The sequence below is a fragment of the Ptychodera flava genome, chromosome 4 (assembly GCF_041260155.1).
Source record: "Ptychodera flava strain L36383 chromosome 4, AS_Pfla_20210202, whole genome shotgun sequence".
Classification (NCBI taxonomy): Eukaryota; Metazoa; Hemichordata; class Enteropneusta; family Ptychoderidae; genus Ptychodera; species Ptychodera flava.
The window spans coordinates 24,824,589-24,850,361 of NC_091931.1; the positions used below are offsets into that span (position 1 = coordinate 24,824,589).

Sequence of the window (25,773 nt, forward strand, 5' to 3'; positions counted from 1 at the left end):
GTGTGTAGAAATACCACGGGTATTTTCTCCGATTATTGGCTAGCAAAGACACCTGAGTCCGAAATCTTCTATAACCTTATCGACGTTATTTCTTGCAGACAGGCTTGCGTTCCAATTAACTTTTTTTCTTGTGTGGGACTTAATATACCATGTAATCGACACTAGCCTGACGTTTTCATTAATGATATCGCATTTGATGTCTTGTATTCAACGGTCGCTAATATATAGTAAGCTTATTGTGAAATATCTTTAAAGTCTTAAAGGAATGACTTGGCGCCGTAAAATTTTATTTGTAACTAGTCTAAATGGTTATGAAATGGAAGTTGTCAAAGGAAGAATGTCCGGGTAGTTTAAGGCTCATAAGTTATGCTTTTTCCACAAATGGTTGAAGCGGCTGTACTTTATGGCCGTTGCATATTTTCGCTGTTACGCAAACAAACCCAAGCACTACGTACTCAATAAGGCAAAACTTAGACCTTAACTCATCTCGAAGTCCTACACTAATGGACAACGAATTTAGCACAAGCTTCCATGCTAGTAATGCATCGTCTGTATAGGTTGTTTAATGGGAAAAACAATGCGCTGAAAATGTTTTTCAGTGACGAATCATCTACATTGCCTAGTTCGGTCAATTCTTCCTGCTACTCCTCGATATCTAACGTCAGTACAGGCATGGGATCAAGTATCATATGGGAGTCGTTGTGGACGCTGTTGGTGTTCGGATTAGCATTCATTGGTTCGGTGAAGAATCCCTGGAAAATTCAAATAAACTGCTTTGATTGTTTCTGGTAACAATTTGGGAACAAGTCTTTCTTGTTTTGAAAAGAAAATGAATATGTTTTTCATTACTAAAATAAGAGATGGAACACTGACCTTTTGCTGGCGTTTCAGAGTGATCAAACGTTGAACTAGGTCACCGGCACTTGGTCTGCTGTGCGTTTCGCTGTTCCAGCAGTCTTTCATAACTTCGTACCTGTAAGTTTGAAAAGACATTGTATAAGAACTAACTGGTTTAGTAGGGGAAAATAGGTAATTTTAGTGCCAACTTTCTCTAAATATATGACGCCAGAGGCTATTTTTCGAAGAACTATTTCCCCAGGAAAATAGTCTGTGCAAAATTACCCGGTCACATGACTATAACCGAGGTGTCGTCTGCACATTGACTTTCTGAACGATGGTGAGAGCGACAAGCGAGATTTTGAATCACAAGCACGCGCGTGAACAGCTAATTATACTCAAAAAGTCATTACGCTTTTTTGCGAAGAAACTGACACCACAATTGCCGCTGTGCCCGGTGAACTATGTTCGTTCGTGGGAATGTTCTGTGCGATGGTTTGGCTGAATAACGGACAGCTGTATTCTAGAAAGTAAATGATAACCTTACAGTATGTCCTACAAAGATACTCTAGTTTGTCGTCGACATACTTCTTGCAATGCTGGTGAAACTTAAAGCTGAGAGAAAAAGAGCGACTCAACACAAAGAACCAGTCTGTTGATCATTCAGCGTCAAGGAGAAAAGATGTCAATTGCAATGAGGGTAAAACGTATCAGCAACTAGGGTAAACTGAATCTTGGTAACATTTCATAATATTTTAATGCACAGAATCCATTAAAACACACAAAAAACAATAAGAACAGCATGAGCATGTAGAGTGCCGCAAAACACTCTTATACTGGTCTTAATTCGAGGCCATAGCACCCGTTTTATTTGCCCTCGTAGTCGTGCCTTCAGCCTAGGAGAATAGCTATGTATTTCTTGTTACACACGGGCCATTTGGGAAATAAATCCACGCTATAGCCCTCGTAATCAGGTAAGAGGAGTTTACTTAGAATCACCCTGCTGCTGTTGTTTTTTGATGATTATGATGATCATCCCCATCACCACTGACACTACCACCACCACCACCACCACCACCAGCACCACCACCACCGCCAGCACCACCACCACCACCACCACCACATCATCATCATCATCATCATCATCATCATCATCATCATCATCATCATTATCATCATCATCATCACAATCATCACAATCATCACCATGACTATCACCACAATTACCATCATCAAAATCTAATCTTCATCGTCATCACGACAGAAAATGAATCGTAAAGAGTTAAGAGACAAGAGAGATACATTTGCCATGATTGTGCTCCTCTTAAGTTCTAAAACGCCGTGAGATGATTTGCTTCTCATGTGAAGAGAAACTTACAAATCAGTAGGACAACCTTGGCATCTTGAAAGTCTTGTTCCATGTGTTATCATATCTACGATCTGATTATTTGCCAGATGCTCATATGGGCGTCGCCCTGTGGTAAAATAAAGTGACTGAATATAAGCTACACGTAAGTGTTTTTTAATGATCAACACATAATGTAATTAAAAGTTGCTAGCTTGAGAAGAATGGAACGTTATGAATGAAAGCAAATTGATGGACTTACGGTACTTCTCTCTCATTCTTCTCTCTCTCTCTCTCTCTCTCTCTCTCTCTCTCTCTCTCTCTCTCTCTCTCTCTCTCTCTCTCTCTCTCTCTCTCTCTCTCTCATACACACACACAGACTGATTGGGAAAACACTTACCTAGTGAACTGACTTCCCATAACAAAACCCCAAAGGACCATCTGTAATCAAAGATTAATATACATATATGGAGGATTAACATTACATTCGAGCATAATAGATCGAGAGAGTCGTTACCAAGAGGACTATAATGAAGTCACGATGAGAAGGCGACTTCGAGGACGAGGACGATGAAAACATAAAGCTTTTACTTTTCAAAAGAGTTTGACTTGAACAAAGGCCTTAACCATGGTGCAGAACGTTTATCGTTTTGGTTGACAAAAATGTTTGAAGAACTGCTGATATCCCTTGCCACAGAATTATTATACACTCTTTGTGATACGCTACAGAGAAATTAAGGTTATACTTTAAAAGTTTTGGAGCCGCAGAATTATACAACATTGAGTTACAACCAATATAAACAATTCTAATTGCATTGTTTTAATCCCACAGCTGGGATAAAGACATACATATATGCAGCACTCCAAGCCTTACATGTCACTTTCCGTGGAGTATCCGTAGTCACCTTCTAGTGTCCCTGGAGCCATCCATCGGAGAGGAAGTTTGACGTCATCGTTCTCGTTAATCGGTTTCTTGTATATGTAGGAATAGACATCTCTTGCAAGACCGAAATCACACAATTTTCCGACATTATCGCCGTAAATGACAACATTTCGGGCCGCTACGTCTCTGTGGATAATCTGATGTGGGAAAGGACCGTTAAGGATATAACTATTCATTTGAAATATGGGGGAGGGAGAGAGAGAGAGAGAGAGAGAGAGAGAGAGAGAGAGAGAGAGAGAGAGAGAGAGAGGTGGATAATCTGATGTGGGAAAGGACCGTTAAGGATATAACTATTCATTTGAAATATGGGGAGAGAGAGAGAGAGAGAGGAGAGAGAGAAGAGAGAGAGAGAGAGAGAGAGAGAGAGAGAGAGAGATGTGAAACTTACGTGTTTCTGGTGAAGATGAGCAAGTCCTGTGCATGTGTCTACAGTGATGTCCGTTATGAATGAGCCCTCATGCTGCAGGGAATCCATAAAGGTCGACGTTTTGTATTTCTGTTTTGACTGCATTTCCAATAAATACTCTAAGAGGTCGCCCTTTTCTGCGTATTCCACGACTATCTTCAGTGGTCCTTGTTGATTTGGAGAACAAACAGTGTTTTAGTGACTTATTTCGGTCGTAATTCACAATTTTTTACTGGGAGATTTTACTGCCCAGAACACTTCGTGACGTCCTGCATGTTTCAATATCCTTATCACACGGTGCGAGGGGGCATGAATTCTTAAGTTTTCGTCGCCGACTTCTTACTCAAACAGAAATTACTGAACGCCAGATATTGAAATATGCAGCCTTAAAGATATAATTACATTGGCAGCCTCAAAGATAGTATTTCAAGTACGTATAGAGGGCGCCCAAAGGGAAATTCAACCCAGAACAAGTAATGAGAGACTATATGTTTCACGCAACACGTTGTTAGACGAAATGGAACTTTAGAGATTTGTCGAATGCGATTGAATAAAAAAGCAGCGCTCACCATCATCCACTACGACGCCATGGATATTAACAATGTTTCGATGAATTCCCAGTCTTATATGATGATATGCCTCGGATAGTAGCGCCTTTTCTTCCTTGTTGGAAATGTCAGCTGTTGAAATAAGAATTGAGAAGTGTTCATGGTACGATACGAAAAAGGTGTAGTGATTTTATGCTAAATCATTTTACTAAGTGACAGACTTGCTTATCTGACACAACTAACAACCCGACGATATGACACTTTGTATGTATGTATGTATGTATGTATGTATGTATGTATGTATGTATGTATGTATGTATGTATGTATGTATGTATGTATGTATGTATGTATGTATGTATGTATGTATGTATGTATGTATGTATTTTTCTGTGAAAAATACATTTTATATATATTTGTGACTTTTGTGAAATTTTAGAATGGTTCAAGTGATGAACTTTAAAGGGTAATTCACGACCGCCAGCGATTGAATAATATAGAAATAACGGTCGACGAGCTGACCATTAACGTTTATTTATGGGCAAGGGCAAAAGGAAAGCCAAAAATTAACAGGCGAGGCTTGCCTAGCCTGTTAATTTGGCTTTATCTCTCGCCCGCACCCATAAATAAACGTTAATGGTGAGCGCGGAGTCTGTTATTTCAATTATATTATCAATGAACCCCGAAAAACCCTCAAAATTTACGAAAATTTTCCGTGCGAACGACAACGGGGCCCCAGAACCTGTCAGTGAGTAGTGCAAAAATTTTGCGGTAGACGTAAAACATAGGCCGGAGTGTGTAAAATGAGCGACGAAAACAAAAGAATTCATGCCCCCTCGCACCGTGTGATAAGGATATTGAAACATGCAGGACGTCACGAAGTGTTCTGGGCAGTAAAATCTCCCAGTAAAAAATTGTGAATTACGACCGAAATAAGTCACTAAAACACTGTTTGTTCTCCAAATCAACAAGGACCACTGAAGATAGTCGTGGAATACGCAGAAAAGGGCGACCTCTTAGAGTATTTATTGGAAATGCAGTCAAAACAGAAATACAAAACGTCGACCTTTATGGATTCCCTGCAGCATGAGGGCTCATTCCTAACGGACATCACTGTAGACACATGCACAGGACTTGCTTATCTTCACCAGAAACACGTAAGTTTCACATCTCTCTCTCTCTCTCTCTCTCTCTCTCTCTCTCTCTCTCTCTCTCTCTCTCTCCTTCTCTCTCTCCCCATATTTCAAATGAATAGTTATATCCTTAACGGTCCTTTCCCACATCAGATTATCCACAGAGACGTAGCGGCCCGAAATGTTGTCATTTACGGCGATAATGTCGGAAAATTGTGTGATTTCGGTCTTGCAAGAGATGTCTTTTCCTACATATACAAGAAACCGATTAACAAGAACGATGACGTCAACATAACCGCGCTGTACATGTACGGGCAATAAGATGAGAAACTGGCTAAAAGTGACAACAAAAAATATTTTCAGCCCACTGGTACAATAACCCTTGATCCACTGCTTTCCCTTGAGTAAGCCTGTACTGATCGATTGATTAGTGAGAATTACATCGTTGTTGTTTACCCCATTACAAAGCATCGTCCCAAACTTTCGGCATATCCTATATACAAAATTTTGATCGAACTGGCGAATACGTAACAATATGCACTAATTACTTGAAATCGCAGTTGTAAATGTAATTATGTTTGGACATTATCAAATGAAACTTAGCATTTCACTAGCCCTCAATCAGCCATTCCTAATTGAACTAGCTTCAAAGATGCATTATCAAATCACAGTTTGTTTTCCTGTGCCTGTTTCAAAAAATGATGTAGCTAAGGGAGCATTTGTTGTTTACAGAGAAGAAGGGGATGGGTTGGTGGAAATCAGGGAGGGGGTTGACTTTTACAAAGCCGTTTGTTTTTTGGGGGGGGGTCATATTTTACAGTCAATGATTTAGGACTCACTTTTATTCGCGCAAGCATTTGATTTTGGAATTTCACTGAAATTGTTGATTAACTATACATAGTAATCTACGAGAAAACTATGAACAATATTTTTCCAATACGAAACCAGCCAAATTTGTATATGTTTAGACACTTGATTATACTAGGATGGTTACTAGTGCATGTGTGTAGAAGAAATTTGATTTTGGAATTTCACAGAAATGTTGATTTACTATAGATTGTTGTCTATCAGGAAACTATGAATGTTTTTTCCATACAAAATTAGATAAATCTGTGTATCTATTGACACTTGATTATTGATATTAATGTACTTGATTACACTAGGAAGATTACAAGGGCAAGAAATTTGATTTAGAATTTCACAGAAATGTTGATTGTATTCTCTGAGGTAGCTATGAATAATGTTTTCGAATACAAAACCAGTTAACTCTGTGTATTTATAGACGCTTGATTATTTATATTAATTTACCTGTTGAGAATAGGGTGTTTGAAAGAGCAGATGTGAACAACAAATATGATATTGGAATTTCACCCACGTGATTATTTGTTGAGGTTAAAAACTATTCTTTGAAAGTTCAAGGTCAAATGAGAAGTTACATGTCAATTGAGATATTATTGATACGGACTGTGACACGCAGAGGGAGGGTCACTGTATTTTGTGCATGAAAATTGGGACGGGTCAATCTATTTCTTACAAACATTTTTGAAGGGTCATTATTTTTAACCCCGGGGCCTTAGGGTGCGAATTGTTAATCAATCAATTGAGATGAAAATTTTTGGGGGTTTCACATTTTGCAATTGATGATCGTGAATTTCGAATTGTAAAAATTTAATTTGGAGGGGGTCGCTCTTTTTTTCTATTGTAGCTTAAGTTCCACAAGACTCCCCTGCCCGTAAAAAAACGAATGCTCCCTAACCAAGAGTATTTACTCCAGCAGGGACTCCCTGGAAACAACTTAGGGAAACTATGCCCCTCTGTCCTAATCAGACCTTGCAGACCGGACAATGGTTTCCAAAAGGCATTTACAACACAATTAATGGCTTCGTTGTACAATCACACCTGTATCAAAAGAGGTGAATGTGACCAAAGCAGATTCACACAACGAAGGGACGCAACCAAACTTTATTCTTCAAAACCTTTCAGTGATTGGATAACGACAAAACTGTTTAACTTTGAACATGCACCTTAACATTTGCTCTATATTCATTGCTAATATCTGGGCAGAGGCAATGTTATCAACAACAAATTGCCCAATTGTAGAGGGGATCGACCCGATACCCCTCCCTTTAAACGATACAGAAACTATCCCCACAAAGCTACGTAAAGCTGTTGAGTTGTATCAATGAAAGGTTGGTACGAAGACCAGAATAAAATTTAATTTACATTTGCATGTTTTAACTGCCACGGTCATTTCCCCATGGTCCTCTTTGTGGTATTTGGCTTTGAATACAGTGCCAAACCCTCCTTGTCCAACAAGTTCTCCCATTTTGAGCTCAGATCCTTTGATGATCCACTTTGAGATATCAGCTACCATCACATTGCTTTCTTCGTCATTTCTAGTGTCCACCTCAGCTATGTTCTGAAGAGAAGAAAATTAGGTGTTCTGATATTAATCTGCGAATATTAAGGGTAGGCTTTCTTTGTTTTTCGTTGTGACCTCTTTATGAGAGAGAGAGAGAGAGAGAGAGAGAGAGAGAGAGAGAGAGAGAGAGAGAGAGAGAGAGAGAGAGAGAGAGAGAGAGAGAGAGAGAGAGAGAGAGAGATGCGCTGGTCGGCTTGTTTTTACCCCTTACGTTATATTGACTGCCAAAACCTTATTAAACTTTCAGTTGTGCGAGAGGACTTTTGTATTCTTGTAGCGATTGTATGGTATGTTGCAATAGTTACGGACATTAATACGATCACGAGTGATACGCTTAAAAATCCGTAAGCATAAATTAATTCACCGGTCCAGCAGTATAAATCCCTAAAAAGACATTTTAGATCCGCACCAGATATCAAGAATTAGAATTAAAAGACGTCGTTTACATACCTGCAGAAGTCTGATGCGATCTGCTGTTGACGTGTTGCGTTTCCTTATATTAAGAATTCGCCGCCAGATGGCGCAGGCTGTTATAACTATCAGTAACGCCCAAAACAAAACACACAATACCACCAAAATGACGAGGTTTTGAACTTGGAGACCAGGAATTGTCTCTGCAAAGTGAGTTTGGTACTGTTGAGAAGAGTTTGTAAACCCTACAAGGGTTCTCACGCTGATATAGTTTGGTACATTAGATTGAAATCGAATGCTGGGATAGATTTTACTCTTTCCTTGATTTGGTCTGCCATAAATAACACTAAGACTCCATTAAGAAAGAGACAGTAGGCGTTAAGGAGAGACAGCATGATTCTGTAAAGACCAACAAAATTTCTGCATCTCATTTAAGGATAATGTAAACATTTTGCAATAATTTTCAATCCTCTTGATGTCTTTATTTTCAATCCTCTTGATAAAAATATTGCAATTGATAATTGACAATTTTGGTTCTGTAACTGTATCTTTTCAGGATAAGACAGGCCAACGCGTATTGAACAAACATCAAAAAGTTCAATGGACAACGTCGATTTTGATACAAACTATATGTAATCAATGTAACAGACGCTGTAATGTCTCAAACAAAACCCACTAGTCCTGGTGCAGGGAAACCCGTGGAGTCAAGGATATGTACCTTCACAGTAAACTCCTTCCCATCCATCAATACACGTGCAATTTCCTGTCACATGATCACAGTCCCCATTTTGACAAAGACACTCTTCGCTACAGTTACGTCCATAAGAGTTGGTTGGGCAAACTGAAAGTTTCACGACATAGAGACGACAAGGAGATTACACGAGTACCAAAGAGGAATATGCATTTCAGGGAGACAGAAAGAAAACTGAAGTGCAAGCAATCTGATCGTTCTCGAAAGAAAAAAAAACTGAGAAGCAATGAAATATACTATTAAATAAAAAAAGGAATCAATGAAATCTATTTTCGTTACTTATCTCTTTCATTTATTTAAACTGATGTCAAAAATGTGCTTGTGATCCCACCCAAGTTGGGACTGTAGGACATATTTTTTTCTAGTGTGTTGTCGTTTGGGCAAAACAAACCCGAATTACATCATCAGTGTATTCACGTCCTTAGTGTTTGCTAGGACATTTCATAACCAATTTCATGGGAATTAATCAAATAGGAAATATGGAGGTGGTGACCCCATCCTTTAAAGACAGCCAAAGGAGCATAAGGAAGCTTCAACGAGAACGATTGCACTTACCTTGGTCACAGTTGTTTCCAGTCAATCCAGCAAAACACAGGCAGCCGGCAAATCTCTCACAGGTAGAATTAACGGGACATGCGCAATTCATATCACAAACTGTGCCGTACATTCCTGATGGACAGTCTGTTGAGACAGAAAATTACCTAGTCCGAGATATACTAACAACTCTTGTTGGGTGAATTTCTTGGACAGCCACTTTAGAATAGCAATGGCCTGAATAAGCAAGTGTATCAAAGAATAGAAACCGTAGCCTACAGTAGATCTGACCACAGTTCCTCTGGTGGAGAGACTGTGTTCGGTAAGAACTGTGATCTAAGAAAACATTTCGTTAACACCTTGATGTGTTTGCTGTAGTCATAAGTTCACTTTGCATGCTCCCTTATCCAAACTGCAACAAACAATTGATCATCTTAAACTTTCTGTCAGCATATTGCACTTTGCACCATTGTGTAGCCTGTTCATGCAAATAATTTGTCCATTACATGTTTGTTGAACTTTTGTCTTTAATATATAATAAATATATTTTTAAAGAGGATGGATATAAGAAGTCACTGACCATGAACTTGAAGATCGAGAACAGCTTCGTATTCCCCTCCTTCTGTTGATTTAACTACGCATTTGTAGTGACCAGTAGTTCTTTTATTGTCGTTGTAATTCACGTCACTAACAAAATCAATGCTGTGAATTTCATTCCTATAATTGACAACAATCATCCTTGAATGATTTCTGCCTTTCAAATTATAGCAATTAAAAGTGTCTTCAAAATGAATATTCTTGAAAGTATGTATGTATGTATGTATGTATGTATGTATGTATGTATGTATGTATGTATGTATGTATGTATGTATGTATGTATGTATGCATGCATGCATGTGTTTTTTGTAGGTGTGTATGAATAATATGACAGCACTCTCTAATGTACGATATTCATCCTACAATATTAGACTGTCTGAATTCTTTAATGCGTATTATTTATCAGTACTATGGTCTGTGTTACAGAAGCTGAAATTATTGTTGATAATTTATGTCTGGATTGAGATGATTGTTTAAAGTCATCAAATAACTAAAAAGAAGTCGATTGTATTCTATGGACGAATGAACTTTTCTGTTAAAGGTCATTGTCACCCACCAACTTTTGAACACGTTGTTGAAATACCAGGTTGTATTGGTCGCATTGAAGTGAAAGACGCCGCAGGTCAGGTTTAACTGCTCGCTAACGTACACTTCCTCTAGGTTTTTCGACGGAATTATCACCGCTTCTTGATAAACTGGCGGAATCGAACACAGATTGTAAGAAAAACTATTAACATTACATGTGAAATGAGAACGTTGAAGATATCAATTCTTTTATATGTAATGAAAGACAAGTTATTGCGTCTGTACGAATGTTTTGAGATAAACAATCGAAGTATATCTGATGTGTTTTTCTCCATATAAATTTCGACCCTTGTTTCGCTCTCTTTACAAGTACAGCGTGAAGGTCTATAATTGGTAAATAACTGGTAAATTAAAGCTGAAAGGAGCATAGGCATGGCCCAAACGGTTGCCATGGTTGACAGCAATTGCATCGATTACACTTTGTGCAAAAGTTGTGATTAAATGGTTTTTTTGTTCTCGTAAAGAAGACTTTTGAATGTCATCCAATGGTTATTGTAGATATTTGTGAAAACCAATGCGGCCGCCAAACCACGTGACTGATCCGTATGCCTTTCCCAAACTGGAGAGTACCCACACTAAAGATGATACGAGCAAAGTTTCAGCTTAAATGGCGCATCTGTTCTGGAGGAAAAAGATTTTTGAAAAATATTCGCTGGTTAACATAGTTTTTTGCAAAAACCAATATGGCCGCCAACCTATGTGACCAATGCATACGCCTTTTGCAAACTTGATAGAACTCGCTCAAGAGGTGACATGAGTGAAATTTCAGTTGAAAATGGCAAATTGGTTCTGAAGTTTAAGATTTTTATAGATTAATAGGATTTTATGAAAGATCTAATATGGCGGCCAAACAAAGTGACCAAACCAATTGCCTTTCGCAAACTTGTAAGTACTCACACAAGTAATGACATGAGTACAATTTCAGTTCAAATGGCGTTTTGGTTCTAGAGTTTAAGATCTTCGCAGATTTAATTTCAATTTCCAAAAAAATCCAATATGGGGACAAAACCGATCGGCTTATCCAAGTGCTTTCCGCAAGCTTGGTACTACCCACATTTGCTATTACATATGTAAAATTTCAATTACAATGGTCTGTTGGTTCTAGAGTTTAGATATACAAAAATTGAATTGGTATATTTTGAAAATCCAATATGGCGGCCAAGGTCACGTGACGGCTAGCGATTTCATTTGCATATTTTAAAGAACAGAGAACATGCTTGCTACACACCAAATTTCAAACTGACAAGACCTCTAGGTCACCAGGGAAAGCCACTTATAGGTTTTTATAGAATCCAATATAGCCGCCAAGTCATGTGACTAATTAAAAGGGTTAGGTGCTTCACCTCTCATTACCCCTGATCCCTGTGCCATGTTTGGGAAGTGTCCATGCATCGGTTTTAAGATTTAGGCTGGCAAAGAATTGACGAAAGAAGAAGGAAAGAGAAAGAAAGAAAGAGAGAAAGAAAGAAAAACCCCAACGAAACCAATAGGGGCCCAGCCGATAGGCCTGGGCCCCTAAGAAGTTCATGGTAACAATAAATTGTCCCACAGATTAAAAGTATATGGAAAGACTTGAAAAACCACTTAGCAAGAGATTACGTTGTGTCCCTGAATATCTGAACCGTTGACTCGCTAACCCACTTTATTTAAAGATAGTGCCAAAGTCCAGTCTAAATTGCATGTTGAAGAGAATTCAATCTCACCTTCCCCGCAGGTTTCACCTCGCCACCCTGGGGCACAATAACACGCCCCGTTGAAACTATGACAAGACGCATCGTTGTAACATGTGCAGTTTTCACTGCAGTCTGCGCCATACAAGCCCAGAGGGCAAGCTGTGAGAGAAACCACATGATGGTTATTCTGTTCAGTTCAGATTGTTGCAAACGTGCAATGACTGGTCATTTCAGTAATCACATTGCATCTGGCCACTGTCTTTGCCGCTATTATGACCTAAACATTGTCTGAAACAAACCCATTATAAACTTTAAGACGACTTCGTCTAAATGGCGTAAAATGCTTCGGTCAGTCATGACAAAAAGATCTTTGTTCTATAAATAATGACATACAACGTTTTGCAGTTGTTATCGATCAAACAAGATGTCTATTTCAATGACACTAGACCTTTGCCGTTCCGTGTATGTTGATGTCATGAACTAGCGTTAGAGTCAGACATCAGATGATAAATTATCGCAGAGCAGTAAAGGGCAAACATTCATCGAGCTTCTTTCCAGCATTATTGCCAATTCACATGATTGTTTAAAATCAACAGCGGGTGTTTTTAGCTCAGTATCTACCAGGGAAAGTTTTTACGAATCTAAAATTGATTTTGAAAGATAACCGACATATGCAGTGCATCATGCTCGTCTTATAAAAAGACTATTGAGGAATAGTGTGTTTGGCGAAGCCTTTACGTGAATATGTGGAAAAGGAATAACCTAAGCTTATTTTTAGAGTGAGCAATGTGCTATCTGCATTACGTGGATATCAAGGTTTGTGGAAGACACCTAGTTGACGTCAAGTTGCACTCGAGAAACCCAGTATTTTCTATCTCTACAGACGACCTGATTATTCATTCTTAGGCTCCTGTAAAACTGGCAGCCTGCCGAATGTTGTTTGTTGAAGTTAAAATTACCTATAATTGGTTCTCCGTAATGCTTACTCAAATCTTAAGGATATTGGTGATATAAGGGGCAATAAATTATACTAGTATTATCATTTAAGTCTATACAGAGTCTAGAATGGTGATAGATAAATGCCTAGCACACTGTTCACACTTAATCCAAATATTGACAAAGCTATGCTATGGGTTTCATCCAGGTGAGGGGGCGTCAGCTTTAATAAGATATGACCAAACAAATAATCAATCAATGGTTATAATATTACGATTACTGTTTTTTTACTGGAGGGAGCCTTGATTATGGTGAGAAGCCGAAAAATGACCGTCATGAGTGGTAGGGAATCTTTGCGTTTGCTGTACCGTAGAGTTTTCAGTCAAATCGGTTAGAAAACAGGGTCAAGAAATATGAAAGCAGATGGTAAGTATTTAAGGTCAGATGCGCCACCAACCGGTAATGCTTCACTGCACCATTACGTGGCAGTCATCCTGCACAGTTGGGTTTGACAATCTATTGAGTTGGTACTGCTTCTTCTTTTATGGCAACATGGGAAACGATCGAAAGAACGAATAAACAAAGGGAGGAGTTAAGACATATGGTTTTTAATGATAATGACGGTCTAAAATTTTGCTGTATATCAAATAGGATAAATGCTATTTATTGATGCAGGACTCGGCAGTATAGAGCCTGACCAAAGACAAGATAAAATATTCTTAGTAAAAGTAATTTATTACAAAGTCATTTCAAGTCATAAAATACCGATTGCCCATCATCAAAGGCGAAGAAGGGCAGGGCGGAAAAGGACGGTAAACGATTGAAAGTGGACTTTTATCAAACGCATGTCATCACTAAACTAGACCTATTCTGTTTGATGACTTAACTGTGTGTATTTATCGCCCCCAGTGTTCAAGGTTTGAGCTCAGTCTACCAAGTGCTTGTGAAACCACACTTGATCGGAAATAATACATCGATTACAAAATTGAGCACTGATTGGAGAAAATGATAACGATATAGACGGGATAGAATTAAACTGGAATTTTTGCCTGAATCGGACGGTTGTCAGTTCTATTAAAGTTTGAGTTTATTCACTTTTACAGTTTTTTATCTTTAATTATTTGTGTTAAATGCACTTTCAACACCGGAAAAAAGACGGGTTGAAATTTTCGGCTTTGCTGTCAAAGCCAAACTCTTACCTTGAATCTGTATATTATACACAAGTCTCACCGTCAATGGATATTGGCTTTGCTGTATTTCAAACATACATTCGAAGCTTGAGAGGCCCTTTGGCAGCCTAGCCTCTACCACTGCAAGAATAGACGTCGATAAGCCCCACTCGGGATTGATGATAGTCAAGTTCGGCCACTTTTCCATCGGAAAGTACATTTTATTAGTTGTTAGCGCTTTGTAATCCCGTCCTGTGACGTCTGTACACATCAATTTGGGTGACTGGATACTCTGTGGCGGCAAAAGGTTATCAGGTGCCGGTGCATATATGGTCATGCAACCTGAAATAGCGAAAACAAACATTTAAGAGCGATATTCTCTAAGTTGCTTGTACATGGTAACTGATAAAATTTCGTAGATGCTGCAAGGTTAAGAAGCGCTAAAGGGCATTTTTTTATCATCACGAAATGTTGTTCTCGTTTGGTCAGATGGGAGCAACTTCGGGAAAAGCCTAGATATATGATTCGGTTTCTTTCGGAAAGATCGGAAGGGAAACACTATGTGATGGGTCTAAACTTGGATTTTTGCAATTGAAGGCTTTGTGAGAAGAGGGCTGTAAAGTTGGAGAAAACTAGTGAACTGAGGAATAATTTTTCAAGTTATAGCGGGACGCCACTTGCGAATAGCGTACACTTTCAGCACCACTTATTTTTCATTGCTCATAGAGAAATATATTTGTAAAACACCCAGGGGGCCATATATAATATCAAGAATTCTTGAATGGCAAATATATATCTCGCTATAGGAACTTGCAAAAGAATTAAGAGAAAACAGGAATCAACAAGTGTTGAAACAAAATTAATATATTATACATTCAATCTCGGATAATATCACAATTTGTATGTTCATGTGAGCATATGGTATTATGTTTAAAACAGTGATCCTACGAATAAACAGTCGCCATTATCATAACCTTTGACTTTCGCTGGCGCTACAAGGTAAAACTTTAATACAAGGTCACACGTGTTCCCAGAACAAATGTTTTTTTTTTAACAATACTATCAAATTTAACGTTGGCTATTAGCTGAGCTTAAAATACGGTCAATGCATTTGAAAGGGGAGAGACCACGTTACACTCAATATATCACTAAAGGTATTTCTTTTAAATGGAATAACATATTTGTCCTATGATTAGCACGCAATATTAGATTGCCGTATGCAAGACGAGAAACATAAATGACAGCATTGATTTTAGAGATAAACAATTGCACATCAATTGATTGAAAGAAGAAGTACAACCGGTGTAACTGTTTACAACTTACAATTGTCGTGCACTTGATAGGGGAAAAACACTCCTGATGATCCAAGTGCCTTGGTATAATCGATGGAAACGAAGTCCTGAAACAGGAAAGATATCAAAATACAAATCAAGAATCAAGCTTGGTCACTAGTTCGTCTATCGATTGAACGGTGTCGTTTACAATCGTATCAGATAATCACAGCATTGAAAGATTAACAATGAAAAGGTATGGCAAAAGCCAAACTGACGTGAGTGCTAACGACTCGTAGTCCTGGGTCTCCTTCTCAGGTTTCAACCCGGAGACCTAATCTTTTTTAACGTACAACATGAATATTAGAAAGATCGCTGAATTATTCGCTCATGTCTATACTTTCATTTCTGTCTAAAAATATGTTCGTAAACGACGATGATCAACCGAACGCACTTCGGCTGTGATTATTTGCTTCAAATGACGCTACAAAACTAAAGTGTAGCAGAATCACGGAAATAGGTCACAGCAGGAACCTGTTCATATTTCTGAAATTCAAATCTATGACTTCCAAAGTGCAAGATTCAAACTAAAATGTTTCTTGAAAATAGCTAAAAGGAACTGGCCATTTTGAATTCGAAAGTGGAAACTCAAAAGAATAATCTCAAGGCGTGAAATGAAATTTGGGTAAGGTGTACGTAGCATGAACCAATATGTGTGTCGTCATCAATTAACGATAAATTATTATCTTTCATTTACCATATCGCAAAATAATCACCCTCCCTCGATTTCATGCCCCATCATTAGTCATTAATATGATCAATAATCGTTGTAAACAAATATTTCAACAGAGATTATTGGCTGTGATTCGTTGAATTTCACTGTTAATCTACACAGACGTTTCCAGGCAGCTGTTGCCAGAGAGACCGCTCTTACTTACCTCCACATCGTTGGTGGGTTCACGGAAACAGAAAGGGTCGAAGTTTTCTGATCGACGACCTTCATCCCAAAGGACGGCTAGAAAGGACATAAATGAGCCAAATTTAGAACAAGAACACAGTCGACGTCAACAGTGGGGGGGGGGGCGGAAGAGAAATATTTCGTCATCTATCTATCTATCTATCTATCTATCTATCTATCTATCTATCTATCTATCTATCTATCTATCTATCTATCTATCTATCTATCTATCTATCTATCTATCTATCTATCTAATTATCTATCTAATTCTACTGTAACAGTTCTCGATGTTTCCCAGAAATGTTAGATCAGCCAAATGTGTGTGATCATGTCATTAAGATTCTTCATAACCTTTTCCAACTTTGTTTACTTCTGGTAGAGTGCCCTCACAGTGGGGAAAGGCAGTAATCAAACCCATCCGAAACAGTTCTCTGTCTGACCCACGTGTCTTGTAACTTACAGGGAGTCAGTTTATTGCCTAACATTAGTAAGCTTTACTCTGGTATTTTAAACAATAGATTAACGAAATATCTTGATTTAGAAAAAAAATAATTGTTGATGAACAGAATGGTTTCAGAAAGGCAAGAACTTGTCTTGACCATATTCATGTACTGAAATCTGTCATAATAAAAAGAAAAGCTCAAAATTTACCAAATTTTTCTGTTTTTGTTGACGTGAAAAAGGTTTTCGATTGGGTTGATAGGGACTTACTGTTTTATAAATTGTTGCAAAATAATATTAATGGGCGGTTCTATGAGTCTATTAGAAGTATGTATTGTAACTCTTTATCATGTATTAATGTAAACGGAAACTTTACTTCTTTGTTTGCAACAACTTATGGGGTCAGACAAAGTGATGTCCTTTTCCCAATGCTTCTTTTCTATTTTTATCAATGATTTAGCGATTGAGCTTATAGATTTAGCTTTAGGTATCCCAGTTGGTAACTCATTAATTAATATCCTGTTGTGTGCCGATGATACTGTTATGCTTGCTGAAAATGAGACAAATTTACAAAAGATGATTTTATATCTTCAAGTTTGGTGTATAAGGTGGCGTATGATGATGAACAAGTCAAAAAACAAATTGTTCATTTTTGAAATATGGGACAAATGAAAACTGACTTCCTTTTTCAATTTGGCGGTACAAATCTTGACATAGTTTCTAATATTTGGGTTTAGTTTTGGACCAGTTTTTAAATTTTGAAGCGACTGCTGAAACTCTAGCAAATGCTGCAGGTAGAGCTTTGGGATCAGTTATTTCTAAGATACACATGTTTAAGGATTTTAGATATAACACTTTTACAACTCTATTTCATTCTTGTATTACTCCAATTTTAGATTACTGTTCTACTATTTTGGGCTACCGTTTTCTTCAAAATGTGAGTCAATTCAAAACAGAGCGATTAGATATTTCCTTGGCGTCCACAAATTTGCCCCCATATTTGCTATAAATGGAGATATGGGCTGGGACCCCTGTCTATTGAGGAGTAAATTGAATATCGTAAGACCCTGGAATAGATTAGCAGATATGCCTGATGACAGAATGATTAAGCAAGTTTTTACTTGGGATATCAGTATAAAATATAAAAACTGGGCTAGAGATATGTTTGATTTATTTTCTTAAATTGGTTTGCAGGAAAAAATTGGCAATTTAGAGGCTTGTAGTATCCTGTCATTAAGGATGCATTAAAAACGCTGTATATTAGTAACTGGACATACCAACCGACTGAAAAGCCCGAATTGCGCACATATTTGATGTTTAAGAGTGAATAGGGAATGGAGAAATATTTACAACTTCCCATTTCTAGATCAAAAAGATCACTTTTAGCACAATTGAGTGTTGGTATTTTACCTCTGAAAATTGAAACTGGGCGTTACACAAATGTGCCTAAACAGGAAAGACTACATGATTGTCAAAATGTAGTAGGAGATGAGTTCCATTTTATTTTTGACTGTACACTTTACAATGTTATTATGAATCAATTGTTCTGTAAAGCCAGAAACTTGTGCACTGTATTTCATTCATTTGATGTACAACGTAAATTGAAATTTGTAATGAGTTAGATGCCATCCCAATTGGCATTCCAAGTCTCTCATGCATTTTCAATAAGACGAGAAGCTTCTTATACTTAAATTACATTTCGAGCTATTCATATCTGTTCCTTTATTTACTGTTTTAGTGTCCTGTAAGCCCTTAGGGCTGGGTGTGGCAACCAAGCTGTTTAAGTCCTCACATGACACTTTAATAAATAAATATAATATAACATAACATAACGTAACTGTAATGGTAAAGTGGATGTTCTAACCGTTTGTATAACCCCTAATCCTATGTACTGGTCAGGTAGTAATGTCAAGAAAAGTTCGTGTTTTTCTGAAGTTTGAAAGTTGATTATCGTCCAGGATTGCACCAACCCTTCGATAAAGGGTATTGGCATTGGCAGCCAAGAGGATATCAAAATGGACAGGGGACGGCCATACTGGATTTCACACAAGCGGCAATGGTATGTGCTTTGTTCTGCGATTACTCATAATGAGTATGCTGTTGAGGTCGGGAGACGTTGAGAGTAATCAAGGTCCCAATCCAGGTGGTAAACAACCAAATGAGAGAAGATCAACACGACAAACTACCCTGACTGGTTCCTTTGCCGGAGCAGAAAATGAAAATTTTGAGCTGACGGATATAATGCGTGAATTACGTAATTTGAAAGCTGACTTGGGTAGGAAGATGGACAAGATGTCAGCCGATCTACATGGAAAAATCGACGACCTCGCTAGCGACATACACGACGTACAACAAGAAGTGCAGGAAACTAGAGAAGAGGCCGCTCGGCTTGCTGAAGAGAATAAACATCTAAATGATCAAGTAAAAGAACTCTCAAGTGAGGTTGATGCGTTAAAAGGGCAGATGAAGCGGGACAATTTAATCTTCAAAGGCATTGAGCAGGAAGAGAATGAAACTTGCGACCAATCAAAATCGAAGGTAAAAGAGTTTATATCTGACAAACTTGGTTTGGAAGGAGACAATGTTGAGTTCGACCGGGTACATCGTCTCACCAATGCACGTTCCCGTCCATAACCTATCATCGCTAAATTTTCTCGCTACCAACAAGGAAAACAAGTGTTCGAGGCCGCAAAGAAGCTCAAAGGCACCGATTTCAGAATATCTGAAGATTTTACGTGCAGAGTCAGAGACACTCGAAGACAACTCGGTCGTCATCTTGAAGCCGTGCGGGCGCAAGGAAAACGAGCATTTCTTTTGTTTGACAAGTTAAAAATAAACGGTAGTGCCTACGCCTATGACAGTGTACGCGACGATATTCGCCCCTTGTCAAGAGTGGAACCCAGTGACAGATGAGAATGCGGCCAAGGCCTTGGTAATTATAGTATAACGATTGATCAAACCAATGTGCTACATCTACAGAATGGTGACTCTAGTAATCAAGTTTTGCCTTTAAAACTACATTGTATCTTTTGGAATGTATATGGTCTTGCTTCTAAAATTAATGATTTGGATGTAATGTCTTACTTTGAAAGTTTTGATATTGTTTGTTTGTCAGAGACGTGGATTAGAGATGATTCATGTTACACTATGCATGGGTTTAAATCATTTCAAAAACCAGGTGTTAAGTGGTCAAAATATGGGAGGCATCCTGGTGGAATTAGCATATTTTACAAAGAGTCAATGCCTTTGAGTGTTAAATGCATGCAAAGTAATTCAGATAATATAGTGTGGTTGTTTTTCTATGCCGATTTTACAGAAAAATCCCCTCTTGTTATTTTTGCTGTCGTGTATAATTCTCCTCAAGATGAGGAAAGAATCGCTTATGAAAGCACATTTGACATTCTCGAATAAGAATTTGCAAATTATAGTGGTATGTTTCAAAACTCCCAATTCTATATCTGTGGAGACTCTAATGCACGCACTGCGAACGATGCTGATTACCTTGATAACAGTGTAGCAAAGTTTGTGTGTCATGATGTTACAAGACTATACAATACTAGTATTTTCCTTCCAGTGCGTCAGTCCAAAGATAAATAGTAATTGTAAATAGTGCTGGAAGAACTTTTCTTGAAATTTGTAAAAATACTGAATTAAGAATTGTAAACGGCAGATTATTTATTGAAGCAGGCAGTGGAAATTTTACTTTTGTAAGTGACACTGATTGCAGTGTAATTGATTACCTACTCACAAAGCCATGTAGTTATTCAAATATTTGTGATTTTTATGTCGATAACAGGGTTGAATCAGATCACCAACCGTTAGTTTTCGATCTTAGTCTTTCTCGCCATCGAGAAACCACAAATGCTGCCTCTGTTATTTCTGGTGTTGGTGAGCCAGAGACTTTTGACAAATTTATATGGAATGTCGGTAAAAGTCCAATGTTTTTTGCTTATTGGGAATCGCTACAAGCAAGACGTCGAATTAAAGAGTTTAACTTTTACATTGATAATTTGAATATTGACAGTGCCGCTGATTGTTTGTTATCTATGATAGGATCTGCTGCTGATGTGATGAAAACAACTTTTAATTATGGTGTAAAAATCACAGAGCCCACCGATACTTCATGGTATGATGGTGAATGCAGAAGGTTTAAACGCATTGTAAATTCAAAAGTTAACAATTTCAGAAATGATCGTTCCATTGTCAATTTGAATGAGTTGAAAAAACTCAAAAGAGATTATAAAAAATTGGTGGTTCAAAAAAAGAATGATTTTAAGCAGAGTAATTTAGAAAAGTTACTGTCAGCATCTAAGCAAAACGATTGTAAGCAATTTTGATCACTTGTAAAATGTAAATCGGTTCATGTTCCTGGAACTATTCAAAGTGATGTATGGTTTAATTATTTTTCTAAGCTGTTAAATACTCCTGGTACTGTTGGTGATAATTATATGCAGTTTTATGAAGAGATTAAGGATTTTGTCGACAATATTGAAAATGACGAATTGAATATTAACAATTTAGATGTTTTGAATTCACCTATTGAGATTGATGAGGTAGTTGAATCAATGAATAAGTTAAAAAGTGGTAAGGCACCTGGTTTAGATGGTGTAACCCCTGGTATCTTCAAAGAATGTCCATTGCTTGTAAGGGAATTGTTTTGTAAACTTTTGAACTCTGTTCTTGACTCGGGTAATTTTCCTGCTGCTTGGGCAGAAGGCTTTATCTCTCCAATTTACAAGAAAGGAGATCGTAATTGTGTAACTAATTACAGAGGTATAACACTGCTACCTATAATGGGTAAATTGTTTTGCAGTATTTTAGAATGTAGACTTCAAAAGTGGCTTAAAGATAACCATCCAATTGTTGATGAGCAGGTAGGATTTCGGAAATCATATTGTACATCTTACAACATATTTATTCTACATACTATTGTAAATAACTATCTAGCTCATAAAAAAGGTAGAGTTCATATCGCTTTCATTGATTGTGAGAAAGCCTTTGATCGAATTGATCATTATAGTATGTTTTATAAACTTTTGAAATGCGGAGTAAGATGTAAATTTTATGATGTTCTTCACTCAATGTATAGAAATGTCAAAGCCTGTGTGAGAACTCCAAAGGGAATTACAGAGTTGTTTGACTGTAGTTTCGGTGTACAACAAGGCTCAGTTTTATCATCTATTTTGTTTACAATTTTTGTTAACGATATTGGCCAATCCCTGAGCAGCACTCATCGATTTTCTGGTGTTGATGTTGGGATTCTAAAAATCATATATTTACTATTTGCATATGATCTTACCCTTATGAGTTCCTCTAGAATAGGTTTGCAACGTTTACTTAACCAGCTCTCTGAATATTGTCGTAAATTGAAACTCTCTGTGAACACTGGTAAAACCAAAATTATTGTTTTCAGAAGGGGTGGTGGTTTAAAATCTTATGAAAAGTGGTTCTATAATGGCAAGAGAGTGTCTGTTACATCTTATCAAAACTATCTCGGTGTTGTACTTTCATGGACGGGCCTTTGGTTTCAAGCCCAAAAAGCTTTAAGTGAACAAGCTAGTAGGGCCTTATTTTCTCTAAATAGTTCCATCTATAAGTTTGGAACCTTACCAATTGATATTGCCCTCAAAATATTTGACGCAAAAATACTTCCAATACTACATTATGAAGCTGAAATCTGGGGTTTCAATCCAGCCAAAGATGTAGAAAAGGTACATAGTAAAATGCTCAATATTAAAACTGTACAACAATACATCAACTAGCGCAATGAGGGGTGAATTAGGCCGGGTTTCTATGAGAGTATTCAGATATCGTAAAATTATTAAATATTGGCTCAGACTTTTAAAAATAGACAAAAATAGACTACTTTACAAATGCTATGAATTTCAAATATCAAAAATCCATGTATCTCATTACGATTTTTGGGCAAGGAATGTAAAGTGTTTGCTTCAAAATTATGGTTTTGCTAAAGTCTGGGAACAACAAGGTGTGGGAAACGAAGCTGTCTTTCTTCAAATTTTTAAGCAGAGATGTATTGACATCGATATTCAGCAACGGTCAGAATCTTTGAGTAATTCTGGAAGATTGTATACTTATTCAACCTTTAAAAAGGAATTACATGTAGAACCTTACTTATTGTACGTAGATAAACCAGTGTTTAGGCTTGCTCTGTGCAAACTTAGATTGTCAGCTCATACTTTGAAAATTGAAACAGGGCGTTGGAGCAAAACTCCATGGTGTAACAGACTGTGTGAGTTATGTCATCTGAACCAAGTCGAAGACGAATTTCACTTTTTGCTTATTTGCCCAAAATACGAAGATTTAAGAATCCAATTTATTCCACTGTACTATTTCAACCCACCTGTTATGTACAAGTTTAGTACTTTGCTATCATCTGAAAATGTAAAGACTCTGAGGAAACTTAGCAGATACATTTTTTATGCTATGCAACGTAGAGACATGATTTTAGGTAATAGGCAGACTGAAGCACTCTAGCGACGTATCAAATTATTGTTATATTTTGCTGTACTTTTTTGGCCGGTGGCCAACAGTACTGAAATAAAGAAGAATTGAAAATAACGTAACTGTAATGGTAAAGTGGATGTTCTAACCGTTTGTATAACCCCTAATCCTATGTACTGGTCAGGTAGTAATGTTACACATCCTGTTGCCAATAAATAACTTCTGCAGTTACACTACGACAAAGTGTCGTTTGAGACCCCGTGGCAAGCTGTCAATGAGCTGAGCATAATTTACAGAACAATGTACTGACTTCTGTCATGCGCTGTATTTGTTTGTGCAGTGGAGGTACCATAATGCTGGCTCTGTCGCTAAGACAAGTGTCTGGGAAATCCCCATGAAGTAATCGTTTTTCGACCGGTGGCGCAACCGCAATGGCCAATACTTATCTCGACCAGTTGCTCAGTAGTTAGGAAGAGTTTACAATTTCAGAGATACCCATCTTCCAGCATACACACGCCCCGATATGGAGGCGTGAGGGAAGCCCACAATACTGCTGTATCTCGTGAAATTGCGCGAGTATCAGTGACGCCAAATCAATAGAAAGTGTGGCTCGCTGTACAATAGTACCGTAGGACATTGCTCACCACAAGAAATCTGGGTATTTGCGGTTTCTTGCGTGGAAAAAATCACAATGACAGTGAAAGAGCGAATAATAAAGAGCGACTAGGAAGTTCGGATTTCTCACTGCACCATCTCTGTCGGTTTCAGAAGCACTAAACTTGATCGTTATAACTTTTGCTAACATCCTATATACCTCGTGGCTTATAATGCAGGCTCACCATGCAATTTAATTTCATAGTTAAAAATGATTTCAATTTTTTTTTTTCGAAAATGCTGCCGGCTAAAGGTATGGGAGATACCTTCTAACCTAAGAGCCAACCTTTGACTTTTCAGGTGTATTAGTGATATGGCAGAGAGGTAAAGTAAACTTATGAATATCAATAGACGTATTCAGTAGTGACTCTTGACTCTGAGAGTCACATCTGGCCAACTTTAAGTCTTTGATCTGTGTGGAGGAAAAGCTGCAACGGGTGTAACTGAATTGAAGTTGAAGTCAAACTACTGCACCATTATAACATTTCTGTTTAGGAATTTAAAATAAGGCCTTAGTTGAGTTTTCTAGTGTGCTAAAATGTGTTTTCTGATGAAATTTCAATTATTGACATAGTATGTCTTCAATCGCGTCGGGTGGTTTATAGCTGAGGTTTTTGCTGAGTAACGTTTTGCAGTCGACGCCTTTGTCAAGTACACTGATGAACGCACCATGAGTTACACAAGACTCACCGGCCGATCTACTAGACTAAGGTGACTACATACAAATAGGTCCACGCAGAGTGTGTCAGGCGATGTTTCACTCAGCAGGAAAAAGGAAATACCAAACATGAGACAAGGAGAAACCGTTTAAGCAATCATCAATTGCGTAAAATATAAGGTATGTTCACAACCTGCTTTGCATAATAATTCGTCTCAAACTTTGAAGGGAGAAGTGCTACCTGATTTCTATCAAAGGGGCAAAATGTTTAATCTTACGATATCAGCAAAGAAACTACTGAAGCACTGTTTCCGGGATCAGTATGACAGTAGGCACTAAAAAGTGTAACTGTCCTAGTACAGGCTTTGTCAAACAATTCTAAGGGAGTGACCAACTTGCTTGTCATGCATTTGATTCTTCGCATTTAAATTGATACCACTTATATCTATTAAACAAAGGAACAAATGAACGAATGACGATTTATTATATAAGTTTATGATTGTTAGAGTTTTGGATGTAATCTTCGTCTCTGGAAAAGAATTAAAAGGAATGGCAGTAGACTGAGTTTATTCAGTGAAAAAAATATGTTTGACTATTTTGTGATGACTCAGCAACATGTTGCCTGAACACTGCGCCAATCATAAGAAACAAAATAAAACAAAAGAATCTACTGTCACACTTCATTCATCGCCTACTATTGAAAGTTATTGGATATTGGAAAGATATGATAAAAATCGGTCGCATGCAAGACTATCTTTATCGGAAAGCAGATCCCCATTGTTGTTGTTTATGGGCAACAGCCTAGTCATTAAACAAGTGTATACGTACAATGTATGAATTACTAAACCAAGACAAAACACCTGTAAGAATAAGTAAGCACCTACCTGCAGACATGCTAGATTGAGCGGCACAAAGCAAAAACACAGCTAGACTGACAACATCAACGACGGCCATCCTTCTCCATATGTGTACATCAGTTACACACTGATGAATGAAAAGCATGAACGAGTAATTAGCTCGAGGCCTACAGACTTCACGAAC

At 37.7% G+C, this 25,773-nt stretch overlaps 1 protein-coding gene across 1 annotated transcript; it reads right to left on the reverse strand.

The window, feature by feature from the left end:
* Positions 1-641: 641 nt before the first annotated feature.
* Positions 642-25,773, reverse strand: LOC139132181 (uncharacterized). Its single transcript, XM_070698571.1, has 18 exons — positions 25,617-25,773; positions 16,498-16,574; positions 15,612-15,687; positions 14,319-14,630; positions 12,214-12,342; positions 10,482-10,620; positions 9,909-10,045; positions 9,350-9,475; positions 8,762-8,884; positions 8,083-8,246; positions 7,434-7,629; positions 4,101-4,211; positions 3,514-3,698; positions 3,057-3,262; positions 2,583-2,623; positions 2,216-2,312; positions 874-973; positions 642-752 (listed from the first exon to the last, which is right to left on the reverse strand). Exons 1-18 carry the CDS (start codon positions 25,732-25,734, stop codon positions 642-644), a joined length of 2,448 nt encoding a protein of 815 aa, XP_070554672.1. The 5' UTR covers positions 25,735-25,773.